At 51.6% G+C, this 25,408-nt stretch overlaps 1 protein-coding gene across 11 annotated transcripts in view; it reads left to right on the top strand.

The window, feature by feature from the left end:
- Positions 1–25,408, top strand: part of LOC122493260 (nebulin related anchoring protein) — a 70,499-nt gene that overhangs the window by 33,282 nt on the left and 11,809 nt on the right. For 8 of the 11 annotated variants that reach the window (XM_043597583.1, XM_043597582.1, XM_043597581.1 and 5 more), the window contains 15 exons: positions 1,871–1,969; positions 3,138–3,242; positions 4,390–4,497; positions 5,849–6,160; positions 7,253–7,357; positions 10,131–10,229; positions 11,840–11,944; positions 12,675–12,782; positions 13,326–13,439; positions 15,365–15,562; positions 17,260–17,364; positions 18,630–18,728; positions 20,690–20,794; positions 21,151–21,258; positions 22,127–22,438. In XM_043597583.1, the coding sequence (XP_043453518.1) occupies positions 1,871–1,969; positions 3,138–3,242; positions 4,390–4,497; positions 5,849–6,160; positions 7,253–7,357; positions 10,131–10,229; positions 11,840–11,944; positions 12,675–12,782; positions 13,326–13,439; positions 15,365–15,562; positions 17,260–17,364; positions 18,630–18,728; positions 20,690–20,794; positions 21,151–21,258; positions 22,127–22,438 (2,082 nt within the window). The remainder of the gene's footprint in view (positions 1–1,870; positions 1,970–3,137; positions 3,243–4,389; positions 4,498–5,848; positions 6,161–7,252; positions 7,358–10,130; positions 10,230–11,839; positions 11,945–12,674; positions 12,783–13,325; positions 13,440–15,364; positions 15,563–17,259; positions 17,365–18,629; positions 18,729–20,689; positions 20,795–21,150; positions 21,259–22,126; positions 22,439–25,408) is intronic. The other 3 variants (XM_043597589.1, XM_043597587.1, XM_043597591.1) reach the window with 2 other exon arrangements.

The raw sequence follows: 25,408 nt of genomic DNA, 5'->3' as shown, positions 1-25,408 counted from the left end.
CATTGGGAAGTGTGACTATTTCAGGAGCTCTGTTTGGGATCCTCAAAGGGAATTCTTGTGTCAGGACCAGGAAGGCTGAGTTGGCGTATCTTTTGCAAATGGTAATAATAGTGATAACAGCTGCCCAGTCCCGCAGCCGTTGCTGTCATTGATTGACCACTTTGAGGACGTTGCTCGCATACTGCTCATTCGTTGCCCACGGCGGCCCTGTGTGAGGAGACACTATTACTCCCCGGTGAAGATCATTTTAGTGAGGGAAGAGGGACTGAGAGTTTCGAGGGAGGAGCAGAGCTGGGCTCTGTCCCAGTGTGTTCGGCCCGATGCCCCAGCTTCTGACCATTAGGTGGTAGTGCATCCCCGAAGCACGTTTTGTAAATGACTCTTATTTTTCCACTGCTCATCCTTCTCTCAGACACAGACACGCTTAAGGTTAGGATATAGAAATAAAGAAATAAGGTTAGGATATAGAGATAGGTCAGCATTCCTATGACTCAGTTCAGGCGTGCTGAACTCCCAAGTGGAGAAAACCCAAGCCCCGTTTGCCTTGGATAAAGGGTAATGAGGAGACCCAACCAGCTGACCTCCAGCCCTAGGAATTTCCATCTCTGTCTCACTTCCTCGGCCTACGAATTATTAAGCTCCTCGAGGGCCGGGAAAACACTATTCTATTCGCCTATTTTATGTTTCTGTTGTGCCCTGTCCAGGGTGGATTCTTGGCTCCTCAGTAACTTCTTATGATCTGACCCATGCGGAGCCTGGAATAATCAGGAATTTCCGACCGTGGGAGGGAGATGCGACTTCCTTCAATTATGTGGTGAAGGAGTTTTCCCATTCAACACACTGGAACTAGAGAGGAAAATTGCAAGTCTCTTTGGAGAATTTTTTTCCCTAAAGGCAGGAAATTTGGAGTCTCCGATATTCCAGACCCGACTCTGGGTTCAGGTGGTGCCCGTGACCCTCTTGCTGACAGAACTGGTGTGGTGCTCACCTCCGCCCTCCCCGCCACACGAGGCTTTTGCTTCAGTGAAGCCACCCCCAGCGGCCGCCCTTCCCGTCCACTTTGGCACCTCCGGTGGAAAAGCCAGAGGCACTAACCTCCGGGAGGGACAAGAAGTCCCTGTGGGGAGACAGAATTAGCACATTTGAAATCTTGCCAGTTACTTTGTGGGTGTGAGGCGGGGACACAGTGAGGACGAGACCTCGGCGATCTGGGACATGAAGGAACTGGGAGGCTGGATCCCACCCGACCGCCAGCCTCCCACCTGTGGCTCCCGGCGTCCCCGTTCCCTATGGCATAGGGGATCCTTGGATAGCCGTGATGGCACCATGCCCAACGGTGACGGCTGATGTGAACCGTTGCTGTGTCCGCGGACTCCGCTCGCGGAAAGCATGGCATTGAAGCCTCTGCCCCACCCCAGAGTGAGACAGCTTCTATTTTTTGTGCCGCTGTAGCAAGAGCAGCTCGGGTGACCAAGAGAGGTGCCCAAGGTCATGAAGCTGGAAAGGGGCAGAGGCGAGACTTGGCCTCCGTCTTCCTGGTTGTAAAGCCAAGTTCCCTCCATGTCACTTTTCCTGTGTCAGATCTCGATTTATAAAATGGGTGCATCCCAGGGCATAAGGTGAAACATAGGGTTTCCTGAGGGAGAGGCTCAAGTTCTCACTCAAGGGTGGGAACTAAAAGAGGCTCACCAGAGCGGGCTGCCTCAGGCCTGTGTGGTCCCGATTAAGCTGCCGGACCAGCCGTGACGGTCCCCCTCCCCCCCAAGAAGATGCACGGGTCACTGAAAGTGCGCGTGCGGATGTAAGCACGAGTGTGGTGGGGGGGACAGCCAACCCCTAATGCTACGCTGTCCCTTTTCTTCGGAAACAGAAAAACTACAGGCAGAGGGCGGACGAGCTCAAGTTCACCAGTGTGACCGACAGCTCCCAGATGGCACACGCCAGGAAGAGCCAGGAGCTGCAGAGCGGAGTGAGTCCCGAGCTGCCCTTTCTCCGCCATGCTGCCGTGTCACGGGCCAGGCGTCTCTGAGACCACAGCAGGTGCCGCCCGGACACGATCCGGGCACCAGAGAGCCTCTCCTTTAGACAGGCGGGGACTGGCTCTCCCAGAGCCTGCAGGCTGTCTCTGGGCACCGGACCCCAGCTCTCTCTGCCTTACCCCACTTCCCTTCTCTGCTGGTTGTGAGGACAGATGCCGACTGATGCTTCTCACTTCAGCTTTCGGTATTGCCCCGTCTCGCTTTCTTCTTCTTTCTTCCCCCTCCTCCTACCTCTCATCACAGGCTCTGTCTTTCTGCAGCCGGGAGAGAATTCTCTTTGGGGGGGGGGGGGGACATGCGCCCCAAGACGGGCGGCATCGGAGTGAAACACCATGTATGTTGTTTGCACATCAGTGCTGGGCACTTCCTGTGCGCGTACACCAAGCACGTGTTGGAGCTGCCGCAGGGTGGCCAGGACCGTCCTAGTTGTCCTTCATAAAGGTCCAGGGACGCGTGCCGGAAAGGATGCTACCAACGAGCTCAGGGGCATCAGAAAGCCGCCTTTTGGAAACTCAAGTTGGGGGGTGGGAGGGAAGGGGAGAGAGAAAGAACAGAGGGGTACGTTTTTCATGGAGCAGGTGTTCACTTGTGCTGTCTTTTTGGTCACTGCTCGCTTCCCAGGTGTCACTGCCTGTGAATGCATTGGGACTGGCGATGGGGGGGGGGGGGGGGGCGGGGACGTGCCGGGGGGCAGAGAATGCTTCTTATTTTTCTCATTCGGGGAGCCTGGGCCCACCTGAGCCCTGCAGCGGGTTATTTTCTGTGGCTGTGGACAGCATAGATGGGAACAGCTTGGGAAGCTCAGTGGCTTCTCAAGGGCGACGTGTGAAGACAGGGACCTTGGCAGTGTGGTCGGGTTGGTCCCCTGACCACATTCTTCTCGCAGCTCCTCACTGCCTCGCCTTCTGCCCTTACCTCTCCGGCCTTAAGCCCCATTTGCTGTTGTCTGCTAGCCAGCGTCTGGCCTGGCGGGTTTTGTAATGGACCCACCCCGTGCAGGTCGCAGAAACGCCAAGCAGATCTGAAGGCACACCCGAGATGCCGTGCCACCCACCCCACCCTGCCACCTGCTCCTGACCCAGTGCTCTCTCCTGACAGGTGGCCTACAAGGCAGGAAACGAGCAGTCCGTCCATCAGTACAGCATCAGCAAAGATGAGCCTCTCTTCTTACAGGCCCGAGCCAACGCTGCCAATCTCAGTGAGGTATGGCCAGAGGGGGCGGGGGCGGCTGTAAACTCTGCTTTCCTGCGTAGGCGCCTGGCCACTGTGCTCTGTCACCTGGGGTTCCGCACATCTGGTCGTTGTAAACAGCTCATCCAGCAGACCTCGTTCCTGGCCAGTTGTAGGGGGAGGGAAGGACCACTTTCCCTAGGAACGAGCTGGCGGGAGATTTGACCCACTGACTATATAACAGGGTAGGAGGCAGTGGTTCTTCCAGGGTGGCGGCTCGAACAGCAGTAGAGCATTGCTAGAAGGAAGGAAGCAGCACTTGAAGGCGTTAGCTCCAAACTGCTTGGGTTTGTTCGATCCTTGGGTCTATCACTTACTAGGTGTGAGACCCTGGGCTAATTCTTTGCACTCAGTTGTCCCATTGGCAAAGGAAGGGTAATACTAGTTCCCGTCTCATCGGGTTGTCACGAGGCTTCAGTGAGCTAATATACGGAAAGCCCTGGGAGGAGGAGGAGTGTGCTGAAGGTAGCCATTACCCAGATGGCTCTCAGACACAAAGCATGCGTGGCCCAACCTTCTCCTCCCTGTCTTTCAGCAGGGGCCTTCCTCAGCTCTCCCCCTCAGCTCCCAGGTCTTTGGAGTCCTGATCTGAGTCCTAGGTAGAGGGGAAAATTAGAAGGAACAACAGGGGCTAAATTGATTCACACACACAGAGAGGGAGCCTTCAGAAGAGAGACCTTGAAACCCGCAGGTGGGGGCAGGAAGGGACATGGGAGGAGCAAGGACAAGCCCCAGGTGGACTAGAGGCTGGAGGCAGGGAGACAAAGATACGCAGCTGTGGCACCTGCTGGGCTGAGCGGGCTGTGTGCGCAGGGGTGGGGAACCTTCCAGAAATGTTGCCGGGCGTTTTGCAATGTTACTCCACCTCGGGCATGTCTTTGAGACCCCCGTGAAGACTCCTAGTAGTTTTCAAGGCCTCTGGAGTTCAAATTCAGCTTCTTTTGACCGAAGCCCTGTGTGTTAGGAGGCCTTGAGGCAGGAACAAGGAGGTCTGGTGGTGTTCAGGTTACCAGGTTTCTGTGGAAGGACGCAGTCATGTTTGCCTCCTGGAGAGAGCGTTACAGAGTCTAGGGAAGGCTTCCCGCAGGAGGATGATCTCTTTTCTCCCCCATCTCCTCAGAAACTGTATAAGAGCAGCTGGGAAAACCAGAAGGCGAAAGGGTTTGAGCTACGTCTTGACTACTTGGCCTTCCTGGCAGCCAAAGCCAACAGGGACCTGGCCAGCGAGGTGAGTAGGTGCTCAGCTTGTACAGGGCGCCACGAATCCTGTCATTTTCCATCTAGGAGAGTCAGAAAGGGTCTGAGCCTCAGGGTCCCATCGGCGAAGTGGGGATAAATACGACTGCTTCACAATGAGATAACCCTGTACGAGCCGAGAGCACACTGCTTGCCACACGTTGGCTTTCAGGAGGTGGAGGCATTGTTAGCGGCAGCAGCACGAGTAGTAAGCTAAATGGCTTACGTGACCGATCAACTGAGGCTCAGAGACATTCCAGGACTAAGGATGTCGTGGGCTGCCAGTGACCGAGAGCGTAGGCCCTGGTGTCAGATGGACCTTAGGTACGATCCTAGCTCCATCCCCTAGTATGCATCGCGATTCTGGGAAGGTGGTTTGACCTTCCAAGATCTCAGTTAACTCGTTGGTAAATCGGCAGTTGCAAAAGGTTTCCAAGGAAATGAAACAAACTGACGTGTATTGAGAGTTCATAGTCCACTGCCGTCTGTCGGGAGTCTGATGTGAGATCAGAAGCCGAGGCCAGAGTGGAAGACAAAGTCTGCTAATGTCATCAAGACAGTCTTGCTTCCAGAAGAAATGCATGCACATAAATATACTCCCCTATATAAATATACGTAGATATCAGCTGAGCTAAACAGTGACTTGGTGATGTCATTCTGGCATAAGGTCCTTATCTTGTTCCTGGTGAGAGTTCATGAACCAGCACTGGTCTACAGATGCACTTTGAGGGGCTTGGGTTTGTACCAGGCCTGGCTCACAGTGAGTGTTCAATAAATGGTGGCAGGTATTAATACTGTTGTTGTTGGCTCAGGTGAGAGGAGAGCCCAGGTCTCCTGATAATATTATCCTGTTACAGTTTTTAAGGCAGTTCTGTATCTGTTTTTTCCTTCTGATCCTCATTACTGTCGGTCTTTTTCCAAGTGAATATGAGCCCCTTTCTCAAACAGCAGCTGTGTTTGGGCTATTCTGTGTCATTTTCATTCCATGACTACTTTTTGTTTATAACGTTTTCACTATTCCCAGAAAGGAAACAACGGGCCACTTAAAAATAAATCCAGAAAAAGTGAGGTTGAGGAATACAGGCAAGAGATGGAATGTCACCAGGAACTTGGGAATAGACTGTTGCATAGCTGAGCATTCAGTTTAGCTCTGAGCTTCCTGGCAGCTGAGGTGAAGAGGGAAATAATGAGTAATCTTTTATTTCACTGTTCAATGACAGGAAGATTCTAATTCTAGTAAGATTCTGTTGTTTGGCTTTGTTTGGACTTTCGTACCCTCAGTTTGAAAGTTAACAATGCCTTTAGGAGATGCTAACATGCCCCTCTCTCTCCTTCCTGTTTAGGTGAAGTACAAGGAAGATTATGAGAGGTCCAGAGGGAAGCTGATCGGGGCGAAGGATGCCCAGGGGGATTCACAAATGAGTCACTCGCTGCAAATGTCCAAGCTGCAGAGCGACCTGGAGTACAAGAAGGGGTTCGAGGACACCAGGTCCCAGTGCCACGTCTCCCTGGACATGGTCCACCTCGTGCACGCCCGCAAGGCTCAGCATCTAGCCACAGACATAGGCTACAAGACAGCATCTCATCACTTTACCGCTTTGCCCACAGACATGAGGGTGGAATGGGCCAAGAAGGCGTACGGGTTACAGAGCGACGTAAGCTCCGTGTGCACGCGTGCGTGTGCTAGCGTTACCGCGATGGTTTTCCCCAGCACCACCCCCCCCCCAACCACCCCCGAGATGGTAGTGTATCCCCTGACATACCCTTCTGGATCCCAGGGCGGACACAGCTCAGCTTTCCTAGTGGTTTAACCTCTATTTGAGCTCTGCCCGCTTCAGATACTATACCACCACCCAGCGACTTTTTTCCTCCAGGGCATTTGCTCTGCGTCTGTTTTCCCTCCTTCGTTTTTCTGCGGGGGGTGGGGGGGGAGACCGCGGCCTGTTCGGGGAGAGGTCTCCCACCCTCCTTCCAACCCTGGCAGTGCCCTTTGCGGGAAGATGGCACACGCTAACCTGAGCGCTCCCTCCCCCTTCTCCTGGGTGCCCCACCTGGCTCCCCTCCTCCTTCAGGTGACTCTTGTGCGCTGAGAAGGCAGGTCAGCTGCCCGCACGCGGGCCGGGCGGTGGGGAGGGAGGTACAGACCACCCTTCCTGGCAGAGCGGTTTCCGGGGATACAGGTGATGCGCGAGTTTTAGAGACGCGTCCCTTTAAATGGCTTTCCATTAAAACGACTCCTTCCACGCACGGCGAGCAAAGAAATGAGATGTGCCCCCTGCCCCGCACCGAGGCGCATAGGAAGGAATCGGCACCGTGGGAGGCCTGGGCTGTCTTGTGAAATTCCCTCAAATAGCTCCCCACCCGGGTTCTGTTGTGAGTTCTCATTTTCTTCTCCCCTGCTTGTCATTTCCAACAAGGAAACGGGGAAAGCAGACAATGAGGACACTCCTCTTCCCGAGGTAGACACGCGTCCCTAATGAGGGACAAGGTTGATCCGACCCCTCCCGCTGCACCCCCGGGCGCCCGTGGGTGGGGCCTAACGCCACCGGCAGCGGGAGGCTCCAATTAGAGGGGAAATTAATTGACATTCTGGAGCCCTGCCTGTGACTGTGCAGAAATGGATAAGACAAAAGTGGCATCTAATTTGACTCAGCCAGCACCAAGGCGACATCTGGGAGCCGTTAACAGCCCTTTAAATGTCTGCGCGCCAACAATGGCCTGCCTTTTTCTTCTTTCTCCTTTATCAGAACCAATACAGGGCAGATGTGAAGTGGATGAAAGGCACGGGCTGGGTCGCCACCGGGTCATTAAATGTGGAGCAGGCGAAGAAGGCAGGAGAACTCATTAGCGAGGTGAGATTTCCTGACAGCGTGCAACAGGGCCGGCTGCACTAGGCGTGTGGCATTGCTGTATAAAATTAAAATAATTTCCACTCAAAAGGCGAAGAAAAAGGCAAAGCTACATGAAAGGCCCGGAAGCCCAGACTAGGGCTGGTAATTAGAGGGAAACTCCATACCAAACACACACCAGTAGGGGCCCGTAGAGCCCCGGCAAAAACAAAGTGGGTGACAAATGATATTATGAATAATAATGACAATCAAAAAGAGCTCAATTGCTACCCACCAGCTTACCTTTTTAATGAAGCAACAAGGGAGAGATGATGAAAAGATAACATTTATTGCACCCAGAAAGCTCTTTCGGGACTTGATGCTTGATGCCCGTTTTCTCTCTCTCTCTCTCTCTCTCTCTCTCTCTCTCTTCCCGCCACAGTGTAAACAGTTTTTGAATATTCACGTGGTGTGGAGTATGTGACCCGGGTCTCTCCTGTTGAGGGGTCTCACTTCTACTTAAATCTCACGCCGGTCCACCTGCAGCCACCCCAGCTGGACCCTAAGGCGTTACAGCGTGCTAAAAAGATCCGTCTGCTCGCATTTTGGGGAGAGTTTCATTAAACAGGTCTTTTAAAGATTTGATCAGGGTTTCTCCATCTCAGAACTGCTGGCATTCCGAAAGCTCTCTGTTGTGGGGGTTGTCCCGGGTCACGTGGGGTGTCTGGCTGCACCCCTGGCCTCCACCCACTAGATGCCAGTAGCACCCTCTGCCCAGGTATGACGACCCACAGTGTCTCCAGATGCTGCCGGAAGGTGGAGAGCCACTGGATTAGACACACCAGGGAGTTGGCATTGCCTCGTGCTCACACGGAGGCTGCCCATCCTCGAACAACCCAAATCCCACCTCTGTTCATGTCTGTTTGGGGAGGAACTTGCTCAGAAGGCAAGTGAGAATTTTTCTAGTTGCCTCCAGAGTAACCTGGTCTTTCTGGATTTTCCTGGGTGGGGAGGGGATCACCACGGCTGCAGCCACAGAGGATGGTAGCCTTTGTAATGAGCCTCCTGGGACTTTGTTTTGAGAACACTTTCTTACTGAATGTGTAGGTAGAACAGAAAGACACCTAAGTTGGTTTTCCAAACACACCTGCCCAGCGTTGATGTCTTTCCCATGGGAGAATATTCTGGTTAGCCTGACATGTCACAGAGCTGGTTCCAGAAGTGGGTTCGCTCTGATTGGCCTAATTCTTAGGAAATCTTAGTCAACGTTCAAGGCTCAGTGGACACTTCACGGCCCTAAGTAGTTCATTCTGACTGACGAAAGACCTTCCTCAAAGGACGATTTTGAGAAACTTGCCGCAGCAAACATCTAGGTTGGAGGACTCATGCTCCTAAGCTCTCATTGGGCCCACTCATAAAAGGATGTGAAAAATAAATCATACACACAATTTAGACTTCAAGATGATTCTTTCATGCATCGAAGTCTGGCATCCAAGGGAGCTTTCTGGAACTGTTGATCCCACAGTGGGCTTAATTTTCCACCTCATTTTGCAGGCTTACTCAACGAATTGGCTTATCTTCTATGCTGCATGCCAGTCCTCAAACTTCAGTAAGGCAAGAAAATCTTTCGGCCGTTCTCCCGAATCACCTCGCTTCTGTTTCCCACACTTCCAGTTCAGTGTCAAATTGGCTGACCTCCTAATTTTCAGCCCGAATGCCACACACTGCTGAGAAAACCACAGATGCATACACGCCTGTCTCTTAAAGCAGGAGTCGGCACACCTTTTCTTGTAAGGGACCAAATAGGGAGTGTCTTCAGCTTTGTGGGCGTGAACACAACCATAGACAACCGTGTACGTGAACGAGCATGGCTGTGTTCTGATAAAACTTTATTTACAAAAGCAGGTGACCCAACAGAGACGGCTGGGTACCGAACCCCGTCTTCCTTAATCAACCCAGGCTGCAAAAACTGACCCTGATAAATGAGGAAGTGTTCATAAAATAGGTCTTTGATTTGAGGAACGATACACTTCGTAAGTCCATTAAGAGTGCGACTGTCCTAGTCTCCTGGAAATGTATTTGGATTGCAAAAACAACAAACAAACAAACAAACAAACCCGGAATTAATTTAAGCATGACTTCTAGAATCAGAATTGGGTATCTAGGTCTTTGCCAGCATTGGAATTCTTTGTGATTCTGTGTTTGTTTGTTTGTTTGTTTCTAGTGTCTTTCAAAGTGTAAGCTTCTTCCTTTCAACCATAGCACCCTTCTTCTTGTTATTGTAACATTCTAAAGAATCCTTGCTCATGTTAACTGAACCAGGTTCTAAAGTGATTGAATAGTTGTGATCCCTGACTGTTAAATGCGAGGGTTTTGACTGTGATAATCTCTGCCAAGTCCTTTCGTGGAAGGAAAGCGGGAAGCTTCAATTGATGAATGTAACCACCTTCTTGCTTGGGAGACCCAAAGTAAGAGATGTAAACAACGCAGCATTTGAAACCCACAAAAAGAACCCTTTCCTAGGCGTACATCCCCCGGTATTTTAGCGGTATAACCCAATTTCGCGATGTTTTCTTTGCACCAGCTAGAAATACTTTAATGTTAATTGACATGAGGTTATTCTTAAATTGAAACAAATATTAACCTGAAGGCACCTAGGATATAAAGATGGAGGAAAGCCGAATAATAATTATGTTCACAAATTCACTCTAATCTCAAGCAACCTATGATTTTCCCTTTCAAATGGCATGAAAGAGCGGCACAAAATTCACAGCTTTGATCTTTTTCTGCTCAACAGAAGAAGTACCGTCAGCCTCCAGATGCTTTGAAGTTTACCAGTATTAAAGACACTCCGGAGATGGTCCAGGCCAGAATTAGTTATACCCAAGCCGTGGATGTAAGTGATAATATATATACATTATGAACTCTAAGAGTGGGCTCTTCTTTCAACACTGCGATTGAAGCTGAGGGTTCCTTGCCTTGCTCTTTCTGTTGTTCTAAGGATGAAGGAACTCCTCGTCCTTTGCCAAGGAGCACCTTAGCGGGGGTGCTTCCTCATTAGGATGCAAATGGGGTGTTACCGCTCTTCTGATGCCAAGTGGGGCTCTGCCACCCCACTGCCCTCATGCTCTCCTGTCTTCCCATTTGCATATCTTCAAGATTTGTGTTGGGGGGGGGGCTTTTCCCCTCTCCTTTTTGTTTTAAGGTGTTGTTTCCAGAACTGGAACTTTGGGAGTGAAAATTCTTGGCAACTGGAAGACTCAGCCCCCGCTAGGGCTCCTTGGGACCCAAGGGCAGGAATTCTTGCTCTCTGAATTCCCCCAAAGACTTTGGAAATGATTTGGGTCTTGCGGGCACGAGACTAACGGTGAACTCACTTCCCGTCTTCCCTTTTTAACGTGAAACTGAGACCTGGCCTTTTGTCCTCACGGCATGGCGTTCGTCGGAGACCAAATCGAATGATGAGGTCCCATCAAAACTCACTTTAGGACATGGGTTAACCCCGTTTGGCTGATTCTGCTGAGAGAGGCCCGCAGATCTTTGTAAAGTGGGGCAGACACGCCTTATAAATATCTTCAAACCATTCGACTTGCCGTGAGGAAAATGTGCAACCCTTGGTGAAGAGGAGTTTCAAAATTCTCTCTCATGCTTCCCAATTGAATATTTTATTCTGATTGTGCCTTATTTAACAGGCATTTGGAAATGTCCTGAGTGCCTATCAGAATAAGTTTTGGGATGATTTACAAACTTACGGGTTTAGGAATTTATAATTTCTTGACAAGCAGCCCATCAGAAACAAATTAAATTCTGAGAAACACAGATGGTCAAACAAGAACTTTTGTATGAAGAAAAACAACCCGGGCTTCTTCCTTACCCTAACCAACTCTAGGGGGCAGTGCTGTGATACGTAGAAACTTTGGACACAGCTACTAAGATTTGGGATGGAAAAGCCCGGCTTAGAAACTTTCTCTGGTGGCCGATGCCAACTTCGTGTGTCATCACTATGAGGATGTCATAAGCCCACATCAGAGTTCCGCATGAAAGACACCCCAGACCCACCCGGTAGACATTTATTAGCACAAGAATCCTCGAGACAGAGGAAGGGAGTGGGGATTGAAGTAGGTCCAGACGTCCCCTGTGGAAGAGCCCTCTTTCATGCTTCTGAATTTTAATGCCCTCCCACGCTTTACGGTTAATAACAAAATTATTACGTGTTAACTAGACCTCATTTTCCAATCTGACACCGTGTCAGGTTTATGCTACAAGCAGAGTGTTAACGCAGAGGCAGGTTTCAGCCTGTCGTGTTCTGAGCCGGGACGTAGGACTCGGGAGGGCACGAAGCCCGTGTCACCGTGCTGGCTGCGGGATCCAGGTGGAGGCAGGGCACCCAAGATCCTGTCTCTATGGGGAGGTGGCAGCTGTCCCTTGTCTCCCGGAGCGTAACTTGGCTGATGGCTGTGTGGAAGAACCTCCTGGGTTTAATGCAAAACCTCTCTTCCTCCACAGAGGTTATATAAGGAACAAGGAGAAAACATAAAGCACCATTACACTCAGACAGCCGACCTCCCTGAAGTCCTCCTGGCCAAGCTGAATGCCATGAATATCAGTGAGGTGAGGCTGGCGGATGGGGCACTGGCTTTCATTCCGGGGGATCCGGGGACCTGGGCAGTGCCCGGCAGCCTGTGCTCAGAAGCATCCCGTACTCAGAAGGGCCTGGAGCTTACTTGAATGCTCTGCCGTCACCATCTTGAAATTTGTAATATTTGTGACCAAGGGGCCCCATGCTTTCATTTGCGCTGCCGAGTTCTGCGGGCTAGGTAGGCCATCCTCCAGAGGAGTCAAGCTCATTTGCAAGAATGAGACTAGGAAAACCGCCCTACTACAAAAGGCGTTGGTACTGAGGGGGTGAAATGCGGGAGCGTCAGAATATAGGTGAGGGCAGCCAACGGCTATGGCGAGGAGAGACCCTTCCCTCCCGTGACCTTGATCAGCAACCCCCGCCCCCTTTCCCGTTCTTCGACAGAGACAGTTGTGTTCTCCTTATCTTACGTCAAGAGCTGTGCACGCTCAGCCTTATGCCTCCTTCTTCCACTCGGCTTGCTGCTCAGAGAAATCTGGGTCTGACTCTAAAGAGTCGCCCCCAAAAGACTCTCCCTCCCGTGGGTGGGCGTGAGGCAGGCTCCAACTCTTTCTCGGTTTTTGCTAAGACGCAGTGATTTCTAACTGCAACCGGGCGCTGGGGGAGAAAACCCATAACAAAGCCGGTGCCCATCTTGGTAATGAGCATCTCAGAACCACCAGATCACACGAAGGTCTTTATTTGTCCGCATGTTCCCAACAGACACGTTACAAGGAATCCTGGAGCAAACTTCGAGACGGCGGATATAAATTGAGACTGGATGCCATTCCATTTCAGGCAGCAAAGGCTTCCGGCGAAATCATAAGTGACGTGAGCATCCACCTCCATTACCGTGTCAATGTTTAATCCTAACCGATTTTTACTCCTTTTGCCCCCAACCCCTGCCTTCTTTTGCCTGTGGATACTGTCCTCTGCTTTCCCAACTGACTGTGTTAGGGCAATCTGGTAACGACCAGTGAGAGAGAACATACCATACAACAAAAAAAAATCCCCTAGCCGGGGTACAAAGCCAAATGCCGGACTGTAACTCTGGACCCCGGGCAGATGAAATGCACCCTCCACCAGGCGCTTTCCTAAAGCAAGTCCGCGTGCAGAGACTGTTAACAATGCACCCACCTTCTTCCAGCGCGGGCCGCCCAAGTGCTAACATGTCCTGCCAGTTCATATCCAGCCCTTTAGTCATTGGGAGTCTTGCATATGAAAGAATAGGCCTTTTGACGACTCCCACGCGTTTTCTTTTAACTCACCCAGTCACTGTCAAAAGAACAAAACATTTTCGCCCAATACCCACCTCTCCCATTCCGTGTCCCTTGTCCCCGAGCTGTTACTCTCTCCCGCTCTCTTTCCCTTTAGTACAAATACAAAGAGGCATTTGAGAAAATGAAAGGGCAGATGCTTGGCTCCCGGAGCTTGGAAGACGATATCAGCCTTGCACATTCAGTGTATGCGAACTCGCTGCAGAGCGAAGTAAGTAGGCGAAAAAATGCAGCGGGACTGGGGGGGCCCCCACCTAATGGTGCACGGCCAGCATGTGTCGTTTGTCCTTCCGGTTGTGGCCGTTGGCTCTGTCCTAACTAGCTGTGCGCCTTTGTTGGGTCCCTTGGCTCCTCTGGGCTTGAGCTTCTTCCTGCGTCAAGTGACAGTTTGAGCCAGACGACCCCTGAGCTCCCTTGGGCCATTCTGTGATGCGATCAGTGGCCACGAAGGGGGGCCTGTGGGCTAGGTTTGGACGACAGAGCTGTTTTGTTTGGTCTGCAGAGTGAATTAGTTGCAAACCTTTAAAAGTGGAACATTTTGCATAAAGGTCGTAGACTTCCAGCCAGAAGCTGGCCCTGGATTCCTCAAGGCCACAGTTGACATTGACTACCGAGAGCTCCATTTAGAAGGGACCTATGCTCTCCTGGTCAGGCGGCCGCCTCCTTTTCCCTCACTGCCTGCCTCACTCACTGGTGCTATCGTCTGGGTGCCTGGAAACGTCTGAGTTTACAGCCCGTGGTTTCGACCCTCTGGATGCTGGCACGAGTGTGTACGCAGTGTCCCCTTGCACATATGCACGCGGGCAAACGGTGGGGCTGGACGCTGACGTATATCCACTGTGTTACGAAGGACGAAGCACCTTTACACCCCGGGTCTCCCTTAACCATTGGACGAACTCTCTTGAGGAACATTATCGTCTTATCCATCCCGGTTTACTGATAAGACCTAGACTCTGAGCGCCTCAGTCCCTTGTCTAAGATCAGCTAGAAAGTGAATGTGGTGCCAGCCCTCCATCTCAGGCTCTGTCCACAGCTTCACATGTTCTCCGCCTCAGTTTCCCCATTTCTAACATTCTTCCCCCCCAACCCCCACCCCTTTCTGGGCTGGAGTGCTGACCGAAGAATGTGGGGTTGCACATGAATTGTCCTGTCCTTTATGCTAGGGGTCAGGGGAGGGTGCTAGATGGGAGCAGGAGGTAAGGGAGGGGTGACCGGGGCTCCGGGAAAGATGGCGGAGGTGGAAGTTACGCACCTGACTCCTGAGAAAGCCCAGAGTGAGCTTCGCAGACCTTCCGGCAGCTTCTCTGAGGACTGCCGTGGAGCTTGTGGTCTGTCCTCTCCTCCCTCAGCGTGCCTCTTGGGAATACCCATCCCTCAGAACTGGCTTTCCAAGCGTCTACCCACTGCTGTTGGCCCCCAGATTTCTTTTTTTTTTAATTACATTTTTCAATTTTATTTATTTATTTTGAGAGAGCGAGAAGAGGAGGAGCAGAGAGAAAGGGAGAGAGAGAGAGAGAGAGAGAGTGAGTTCCAAGCAGGCTCTGCACAGTCAGTGGAGAGCCCAGCACGGGGCTCGAACTCACGATCAGTGAGGTCATGACCCGAGCCGAAATCAAGAGTAAGATGCTCAACCCGCTCAGCACCCAGGCGCCCCTGACCCAGACTTCTTAGGATGTCGTCTGATGCTTTGAAGAAGCTCTTCATCGGCTAAGCCCGAGAAGGGAGTCCCCGGTGTCTAAAGTCTGAACCTGACAGGGGGAGGGGGAGAAACTCTGGCAGGCCCCGTGCCCTCACAGGTTAGCCACATACCTTCTTGCCTCTGGCAAATGGGAAGATCTAAAGACTCAGCAAGGGAATCACTGACGTGATGTGATGTAGGTCTCCTGCACTTCTGTATTGCCCCAACTGGGGGAGCCGTGGGCCTTCATCATCTAAGTCAGTGACCTCCAGGAGCTGAGGGTGGTGAGTGTCATGAATCCTGCTAATTAAGCCAGTCCCTACAAGAAAGGAGCAGCGGTCCCGCCAGAACATCTCCGGGGCTCACCTGGGAGACTCTCACTGCACTCTCTGTCCCTGATGGTCCCTGTGCAAATGGTGGCTTTGAAATAGCGGCTGTTGATCTGTCTGCCCCTCTAGGTGAATTACAAGAAAGGCTTTGAACTCTCCAAGGCACACTTCCATCTGCCATTGGACATGGTGACCCTGGTGCATGCCAGGAAGGCTCAGAGCCTGGCCAGCGACCAGGACTACAGACACCCGCTCCCCCAGTACACTTCCTTGGCCGAAGACCTGAGGCTCAGCTGTGCCAAGAGAGCTCACAAGTTGCAGAGCGAGGTAAGGGGACCTGGCCTCTCTCTCAGGGCTCTGTCCTCTCAGATTTGACCAGGAGGCAGTGACTCCAAGCTCCCGTTGGTGCCGCGGGGGATTTCGGAGGTGAGAAATCCCAAACTGGGGTCTTCTTGGGAAACGCTGCCCCGTCCTCCTGCCCAGCACAGTTACACAGATCTAACGGCAACGGGAAACATCCACTGGTTCCAAACATGACGTTTTCACACATGATCTCATTTGAACCTCGAAATAACCCCGTATCAGTAGTCTGTACCCCATTTTAGAAATGACAGGGAGGCTCGAAGAAGTTAAAGAGAGAGCTTGCCCGAGACCCCACAACTGTCAGTGAGAAAGGGGGGCTGACACGTGAACTTAGATGGCGTCTGACCAGGATGCCCTCCGCTCACATGTTTTGCATGTTGAAGATTTGCTACCGGCACTGCCTTTGGCCTCAGGTCTGACCGGGGCGGGGGGCTCTTCTTTGTGCTTCATAAATTCCCAGGCTGCCCGTGTTCTGAGGGAGGCCATGCTCTGTTAGGAGAGGCTGGGGTCAGAGCGGACCCACTTCAGGCAGAGGCGAGTGTGTGGGGGAGGGCAGGGCATCCGGGCCCCAGCAGTCCTTCCTGGGTCCCCGCGACGACTGGTGGAGACCTTCACGGGCCTCCCACGTGCGTGTCAAGCTCGAGCCACCTGTTTCCGGAAGCAGGTGGCCTGGGAGTATTGGGGAGCACCGAGGATTTCCTCACTCCCAAAGAGATCCCGGATGTCTCCCCTCCACAGGCGGCAGCGTCCTGTTTGGCATTCCCCCTGTTGCCTACCTTTCTAGGTTTCTGTGCTATGGGCTTTGCAAGTAACGGGCTGGGGTTGGAAAGCAAAACACCGCACAAAACCTGCATCCTGGTTCGACAGTGCCTGGAAGCAAAGGGACACTCAGATCTGGGTATCTGTCGTCTGTTCGGGTTTTCCGCCCGTGTACGGTGCTTACCGGCTGCCAGAAACTGTCAGGAACCCCAGAGCAGCTGGAGGACCGTGGAGCTGCCACGCTCAGCTCAGGGCCCGTGTGTCACTTGAGCGGAGCCCTCGCCTGCCCTGCCTCTCGCTGTGACAGCACTTGGAAGGCAGCATCGGGCGGGGGGCGGGGGGCGGGGGAGGGGGGGCACCTGCGTGGCTGCAGGGGAGCGAATTTGGGGACCCTTTAAACTGTCAGCCCGGATCACTCAGGTACACACACTCGCCCCTACCCACACAGACAGGCCTGTGCCAGATGATTCTGGATTCATTTATTAGTTCTTTCTTAACCCATGATTAATTAATGCCACCCTCTGCTGCTGGGTTTTGTTTTAGAAGGCCTATTAAACCGTCATTTCCACATTTGCCCCAAGACAACTGACTTTCCAAGCACGATCCACTCCAGCGTTTATGTCTTGATAGCCCCCATGAAGATAAACACCTGCCTCACCTCCCTCCAAAGCTACGGAGACAGGTGACAGCAGAATCGTTTTTCTTTTGACCTACATTTTTGTATCCCCCACAAACACTTACTGGGAGGCACCGTGTGTTTGCTGAGGATGCTCCTGTCTGGAGACACTGGCTTGGCCGTGAGTTCTAATTACGACGTTATCCTCTCGTGGGTCCTCCGGCTTCTCCTTGCTTCCTTGTTCTGCCAGTTTGGCTTTTCTGACTCCTTGTGTTGTCTCTTCTAGAATTTGTACCGGTCAGACCTGAACTTCATGCGAGGCGTTCCCTGTGTCATTCCAGGCACGTTAGAGATCGAAGGGAGAAAGAAGGCATCTGAACTCATCAGTGAGGTGACCGGGGACCCTGGAGGGCTGAGGGGTATCCGTCTTATTTCCACGGGAGAAATAAGCATTCAGCTTACTTCTTCCTGCTGAAGCCAGTTAGATGTTAACTGTTAACCGTGGCCGTTCACCGCATAACCTCTTCTGGGGCCTCTGTTCTGTTACGAGATCCTCCATTTAGACTGGATGTCATTTAAGACAGCTTTGCACATATCAAGCCAGTCCCTTATGAACACGTAAGAATTATTCACTGACTCGTAAGATCTGCTTCCCTAGGGTCCCTTTGAAGAGTGGCCCTGTGGTACAATGACAAAAAGGCCGGCTTTGGAGACCAACAGATGGAGACTGAAATCCTAGGCCAGTGCTCATTTGCTGTGTGACCTCCAGCCTGTCACCTGCCCTCTCTGAGTCTCACCTTTGTAATCGGTTAAATGGGGGTCCTTCCACCCCTCTCGTTTAGTTTTTATGAGGATTAGCGCTAATAGTCCCAGCAACTATGCTTCTGCGGTGGCTGGGAAATGGTTGTTAGAAGCTTGGTGATAATTTCATGGTAAAAATACAGAAGTCTAGAATTCTAAGCCCTTTGAGCTTCTGAGGAATCTTACTTACACCTGCAAGGGCTCTGGGACGTCCACTCACTGTAGATGCAAGGACAGGAGGGCATAACGGAGGGCACTGGAAGTATCAGGTGGGCTCACACATTGATTAGGAGCTCTGAGAAAATGGAGCTGGCCTCACCGTGGGAGTTCAGATTGAACTTTGCGCTTTACTTTTCCAGTGAAATCTCAAAAGAGAGTGGTTTCTGAACCTGGTGGGGCATCAGAATTGTCTTTGGAGCTTGAAAAAAAAATACAGATGCCTGGGCCCACTGACAGTTTAATGAATCCTGGTCTCCCGGGGCGGGGTGCAGGCAATCGGTATTTTTTTTTTTTTTAAGCTGCACAGTTCTTTCTGGGACATTCCCAGAGCCGAGGGGCTCTGGGTCTCCAGTGAACAAAGGTCAGGAGCAAACTGCAAATTTCAATAGTCACGTTCCCATTCATGGCAAAGGGCTAGATGTCCTCTCCTCTTCCTGTGGGTAAGCATCTGATTCAGTCCGTCCTGTCCTCCTCTGCGTCTTCCTCCCTCTGAGCTCTGAGGTCACGAGAGCAGGTGTCGGACTGGATTCCGGGGAACAGACTAGCAGCCTTTGCAAAGTGAGATTTTATAACCAGTGCTTAGAGAGCTTCGTCTCCTTCGGGTTTGATGCCTAACAAGTCGTCTTCTTCCCTCAGAGTAAATACCGTCAGCATCCCCAGTCATTCAAGTACACAGCTGTGACAGACACCCCCAGCCTCCTTCATGCAAAACTCAGCAACCAGATTACCAATGAGGTAAAATCGGATGGCTTTGGAATGGCCTTTTTAAAAACTGCTAGCTTGTTAAAAATAACGTGTATTTGTGGGGTCGGGGCCGGGAAAAAGCACGCGTGTTTGCATGGGGGTTTGGAAAGAAAAGAACGTCACATATGGAATGTAAACATTTTCCAGAGGGAAGGAAGGCCCAGTTGGAAATCTGGTTCAGACTCTAGTCTTGCCCCTCAAGGGCCGTCACGGACCAGCAGGATATCCTGGGGGGCTTGTTAGAAGTGCCGAACCTCGGGCCCCACCCCTGACCCACTGAATGCACATGGTCCTTTAACGGGGTCCTCACGTGTTTCCTTGGCACATTAAAGTTTGAGAGTACTGGTCCGTCGTTCATCTGTTCTGTCTAGGAACATAATGGCTAACCGCACGTCCGTGGTCATTCTGATGATTATTCTCGGAAGGATGTGTGGTTATTCAGGGGTGCTGATGCAAGGCCGGTTACGTAGAATGCTGTTGGTCGGACCTCTGGAATTTCTGCCTCCTCCCTTACGTGCTGTTTGCTCACTTTATTTAAATATCTCTACCAGAGCGGCACACAGGGGAAGGGATCTTATTACATAAAATCAGCGGTCCAGCCCCTTTGGTTCTACTTCTCGGTGGCTCTCTTGCAAGTTTGAAACAGAAATCGAGCTCGGCAGAGAATTAACTTTGGCATCGTCCTGAGTTTTTCAGATTTTCTTCCTGACTCTTTTAGAAGCCAGTCGAGATTTGGCTATTTATACAATTAGGGTCCACTCTCCCCCAAGTCAAAAAGTAAGAGACAGCAGCGTAGGATAAGAATGTCCCCAAGAGCTTGGGTAGCAACCGTTCTCAATTTTAAATTCCCGTCCAGGCTTTCCTGCCTGCTGCGTGAGCTGGATGCTGTGGGGTAACACTGCCTCTTGTGATGACCTCTGGCCTCAGAGAACTCACCAGTCACAGAGCCATTTCTGATCACAAGAATAGGTGTTTTCGTAACTGGCGGAGGCCGTGCAGGGCGGCCTTGGTGGGAGTTTGCTCACGGAAGGAGCCGGGGCTTTAGGAAAGGATGCAGAACAGAGTTTGGGAACCCCCCTTCCGCCAACCAGGGCTTCTCCCAAATCCCCCCGGATCTTGGTATTTATCGTCTGTACACTATATCCTCGAGGGAAAAGTTTACAATGAGAAGAGCTTTGATAGTGTTCCTAAATGTGGTTTTCTTTCCTCAGCCTATCATTGGGCAAAGCGTAAGGAGGAAAAGTTACCGTTTCTTTTACCCAACATAGGGTCTCAGTGCGGCTTCTGTAACAAAAGGCAGATTAACAAAAGAAAAGCATACTAGTGTATTTAACTCAAGTTTTACATGGTACGGGGAGCCTTCATAAGGAAGTGAAGACAGAAGAAACGGGTTAGACCTGAGCGTTTCAGTACGAGGTTCGATGAAGAGTAGAGAGTCAAGGCAAAACGTGATGAGCTAAGAACAGGGGCACACTTAGCTCGGTCTGTTCGCTCAGATTCCTCTCTGCAGCCCGCCGTCTTCGGAGATAAGGACGCTCATCGCCTCTGGGGGTGGGGAGGGCATCTCTCACAGGAGGGTCTTCTGACCTGCTTCAGGAGAGGGGAGAAGAAAGAGCCCTTCTGGCACCTGCTGTTTCCCAGATTCCTTCAGCTTAAAGCATTCAGTACGCCAAGGTGCCGTATTTTGGGGCGACCCGTCCCGAACCCCGTCAGAAGCAACTTGCAATGTCTTACATACTCCTTTTATGTCACTCAATTTGACTCATGAAAGAACTGACTTTATTGAAAGAAAGATCTTCCCCAGGGCTGAAGGTGTATCTGTGGCACAGCGAGTGGCCTTCCGCAAACCTATTTCTGCAAACCTATTTCCCGCCTGCCAGCGAGGGACCTGCAGCGTTGCAGAAGCACTGAGCGTTATCTCCTTGCTTGTTCTTCGTTCTTTTTCTACCCAGCGCCTCTATAAAGCAGCCGGGGACGAGGAGAGGCACCGGTACACAATGACCCTGGGTCTGCCTGAGTTCGCCCGAGCCAAAGCAAACGCGGCCAATCTGAGTGACGTAAGCCTTTCCTGACGTAAGCTGAGGTGCAGACGTGCTCCAAAGCCACGTCTGTCTGTGGCCGTGATGGGCTCTAACGGTGGCCCTTCTGGTGTTCCCAGAAACTTAAAAAATGTCTTTTAGATGCTCATGGTAAATGCATTTTTCCTCAAGTGTGGCGCGTACATATGCGTCAGAGAGCACGCCAGTGTGTGTGCTAATGAGATTGTCTTTGCAAAAGAGAGCGCTTTTGCTGGTCAGAAATCGATTCTCGAACGCCCTACTACAAATGAAAGGGGTAGCCTTTGTTCGTTGGTTCGTGTAATTTTCTTTTTTTTTTTTTTTTTAAAGAAGATCTACATGTGTTCCTACTGTAGGCCAAATACAAGGAGTCTTGGCGTAATCTCCGTGCTCAAGGCTACAAGCTGACGATAGACGCTCTTCCCTTCCAGGCTGCTCGCGTCTCTGGAGATATAGCCAGTGATGTGAGTCGAATGATATGACCTTCCATTTTGCCTAATTTCTGTTAACTTCTTGTAAAACAATGTCTACGGCTGATTTTCCTGAATTAAAGCAAATCTATCACCGTGTGAGACAGGATGTCACCTGCAGAATATATTAGTTAGGAATGAGACTCTTTGACGGAGGGAGGGAAAGAAAGGCTCTGTTAATCCGAAGCTAAACTCAGGCAAAGGTCTCCAGCAGGAAAGCGATTAGGATTTGTTTCTAATGGCGGGGTCTCGCCAGCGGTCCCCCCTGTAACGCGTGAGCCGCCTGCTTTCTAACTGCGCCTAGAATTCGACAGAGAACCCGTAAGAGAAATTGTAATACGACCGTAACGCATCTCCCTCTTGGCTCTCTGTAGTTTCACACGTTGGCGTTAGGATTGGCCAGCTGTGTTTCAGCCACTCTGTTGATAGCGTCCATAGCTTTGGGACATGAAGGTGACTTTCTCTTTCCCACAAACAAATCACAGAAAACGTGGACTTCAAATAAATGGATCCTGTCTTTTGGGTTTAATGTTTTGCCAAGTACAAACGGTTAAAGCACGAGTTTCTCTTTTACCTTTTTTGATAAATTCCTTTTGGCCATAGGACACACATAAGGGGAGTGGGGCCCTTCCTTTGGTCCTGAGGATATGGTTTTAATTAGGTAGGAAGAATGGAGCGATGTTTTAATTGTTCAGCCCCCGGGGAGGAAGCATGCTCTCAGGCCACCCTCACTGTGGTTTTTCTTATAATCATCACCTCCTAGTGGAAGAGTGGGTGAGTTTTCTAGGGTCGGCAGTGAAAACATGCAGGTGGGATTTAAGCAGGCCGAAGGCCAGCCCCTGACTGCAGTCTTCCCTTCCAGTTTCTCTACCGACATGACTTTGTGAAGGAGCGAGGTAGGCTGATCGGGACCCGGAGCGTGAGCGAGGACCCCCGGCTCCGGCACTGCTGGCGGGTGGGCCAGCTGCAGAGCGAGCTTCAGTACAGGCGGGGGGCGGCAGGCAGCCGAGCCCAGTGTCACCTGCCCATGGACATGGTGCACCTGGTCCACGCCAGGAAGGCCCAGGCCCTAGCCAGCGATCACGACTACAGGACATGGTGCCACGAGTTCACGGCGCTGCCTGAGGACCTGAAGATGTCCTGGGCCAAGAGAGCTCACGCCCTGCAGAGTGAGGTAGGAGACCTTCGGGCTGCACGCCAGCCCCTGACCTTCCTCCCCCCGCCGAGGCTGGATGTAAATCTCTGCTTCTTCCTTTGCCTTTCGGTCCCCCCCCCCACCGCCCCGCCAAAGCTAAAACTTGCTGGGTCTATGTCGGGCCATCTAGGTTGGAATCATTTGGTTGTTTGATAACTGTTTCTTGAGTACCTACTACACCATTCCAGGCCCTGGGGATTACCACGGTCAACAGGAAAGTCAAAAACTGCTGCTTTCCCGGGGCTTCCAAGATCTGGGAGGGAGAAGGACTGTGATAAGTAGGACACGTGGTACGTCGGGTGGACACACGTGGTGGAGACACACAGAGCAGGGAAGGGGGGTAGGTGGGTGGACCTGTGTGTGTGCAAATTAAAACGGAGGGCGGGGTCAGGGCACTGAAAAGGCAACATTTGAGCAAAGACCAAAGTTGAGGGAAGGAGATACCACTCCAGCCGACAGAATAGCAGATCCAAAGGCCAAGGCCCTGAGCGGGAGGAGCCCCAGCCTATTTGAGGCCAGCACAAAGGAAGTGGGCAAGTGAGGAGGATGTGGTCTGGAGCAGGGGGTCTGAGAGAGAGTAGGGGCTGGACGGTATGCAGTGGGGGGGGAAGCTCATGCCTGGCAAACAGTGATCCAGCCACAGCTGACGCTGTCTGCCTGCCTGCCTGAGTGTCCCTCTTGCCACGTGCTGCGAGGTGGGGACAGTCATGACTCCTCTTACACAGATGAGGTCACTGGGAGATGCCCAGGCAGGACTGACCCCAGAACCCATCATCTTACCCATCTTGCTCTCGAGGAGGGAGCTCCTTGCAGGGGAGTCAGGCTTCCTACAACCCAAGTGTGGACACTGAGACCCAGAAAAGAGAGGTCCTCACCCAGGCCAGGGCACCAGCCCCTCCCATACGTGCTGACATCAGTTCCCTCCTCCTTCCAGGCCTCAGCGTCTCCCGCTGGGACAAGGTAACGATGATAATGTGGGTGTGGTCAGTGGCAGGCACTGAACCCCGTGGACTTGTACGTGTCGTCTCTCTCAGCCCTAGGAGGAAGGAGCTCTCCTACCAGGCTTTCTCAACTCCAGCACCTCAGATGTTCTGGGCTGGGTGATTCTCCATGGTGGGGCCCGTCTGGTGCACGGTGGCCTCTACCCACTAGATGCCATGGCACTGCCCTCCCCCCCGGTGTGACAGTCAGAATGTCTTGAAATATCGCCAAATGTACGTGGGGGGCAAAACTGCCCCCAGTTGAGAACCCAGTTCTCAGTTTAGGACTGGCCTGTGTGAAACCTCGCATGGTGCCCGGTGCATAGAAACGTGCCAGGAAGTGTTAGCTGTTTTGATTCTTCTCCACACCAAGGTCTTGAGTCTGGTTACCTTTAGGGCAACGACCGCTCTTGAGTTTAGTTACACGGCACAGACAGAATATTATAAACACATAATTGGTGATTAATTCGGACTCCGTGATGTCATGATTCACTGGTCACCTAATTATTCATCGCAGTTCACTGGAATGGCAGTTATCCCAGTCAGGTCGAGTGTGGGGCAGGGGGAGGTCATCGGGCCCCACACAGGGGATGCAGTTACTAAGGGGCCAGCCCGAGTTCCATTAGGAAGGCCTTCCACCTGCTAGATGGCTGTCCTGCCATCTCCAAGAATGGTGCATGGCATGACCATCTTGTCAATGGTCTGTTCCTGGGGGGAAGAGGAACCTCCAGGGCAGATACAGAGACCATCCGGGAGAGGTGAGGGGAGCCGAGCCGGGAGCCCCAAGACACTCGTGGGAAGCCCCACTTTGTCACCCACTGACTCCGTGTCCTGGAACTTTCACTTTGCTTTCTAGGCCTCTGTCCCTCCAGCAGAGAAGCAAAGAGGTTTGACCAGTGACGTCAGATCTCAGGGTTCACGGGTAGATGTTTTTAAGATGGTGGCATCAGTATAATGTCAGATTTTTATTTCACGTTTATTTACTTATTTTAAGAGGGGGAGGGGCAGAGAAAGAGAGAGAGTGAGTGGATTTCAAGCAGTCTCCATGCTGTCAGCACAGAGCCCAATCTGGGACTCTGTCTCACAAACCCTGAGATCATGACCTGAGCTGAAATCAAGAGTTGGATGCTTAACCGACTAAGCCACCCAGATTGCCCTCAGATTTTTACTTTACTAAGTGAGGGAAAAAAACCTAAACATTATTTCAAGCTACCATTTATATCAAAGTTTTTTTTTCTGAAAAGAAAGGATATTTTAATGCTTAAAAATGTAGGAAAAACAATCTAAAAAGCAAAGGACTTTCCAAGAGATGGTAGCTGGCATTCTTACACACTTTATGAAATAGGATATGTATTAAAATTTGGAATGCTGAGAAGCTATGGCTTAATTTTTTTAAATCACCGTATGATGTTTCATGCATCACTTTTTAAACTTCAAGTTTGTTCATTTGGTGGGGGGCGGGTAGATTGCAAGAGGACAGAGGATACCTCGTAATGTTGAGCTGGTTCTGAGGCTTCAGTTTTCTTGTGGTCGTTATTGAAAATCTAATTTCATGTAGTTATGTTGTATTGAAAAAGAAACAAAGGCTCCTTGTGTGTTGACTCAGTTCAGCTCAGTCTGGGGGAGGAACAGTAGCCCCCAGCCTCCGGCTGCTTCTCCTGCCCTCTCCTACCCTGGCCAGAAAGAAAGCTGTGGGTCGGGCCAGAGAGAGCCAAGAGGTGCTCTCCCCCAGGACGAAGGTCTCAGGCCACAGTTGCTCAAGCCATGCTTGCCTCGGGACATGTATGAGATACATGCTGTGCCCAGGCAGTGCTCTACAGTGAATGGCCATGATCTTGTGCGGGGGCTGCAGGGAGTCCTGAAGAGCACCTTCAGGGACTGTCAAGGGGACAGCCCTGACCCCACCCTTTACGGCTGCATGACCTCAGGTAGACTCTGTAAGCTCCGCGAGCCTCAGTTTCTCCATCAG

Source organism: Prionailurus bengalensis, chromosome D2 (genome assembly GCF_016509475.1).
Source record: "Prionailurus bengalensis isolate Pbe53 chromosome D2, Fcat_Pben_1.1_paternal_pri, whole genome shotgun sequence".
Lineage (NCBI taxonomy): Eukaryota > Metazoa > Chordata > Mammalia > Carnivora > Felidae > Prionailurus > Prionailurus bengalensis.
This window is presented reverse-complemented; position numbering and strand designations above follow the sequence as displayed.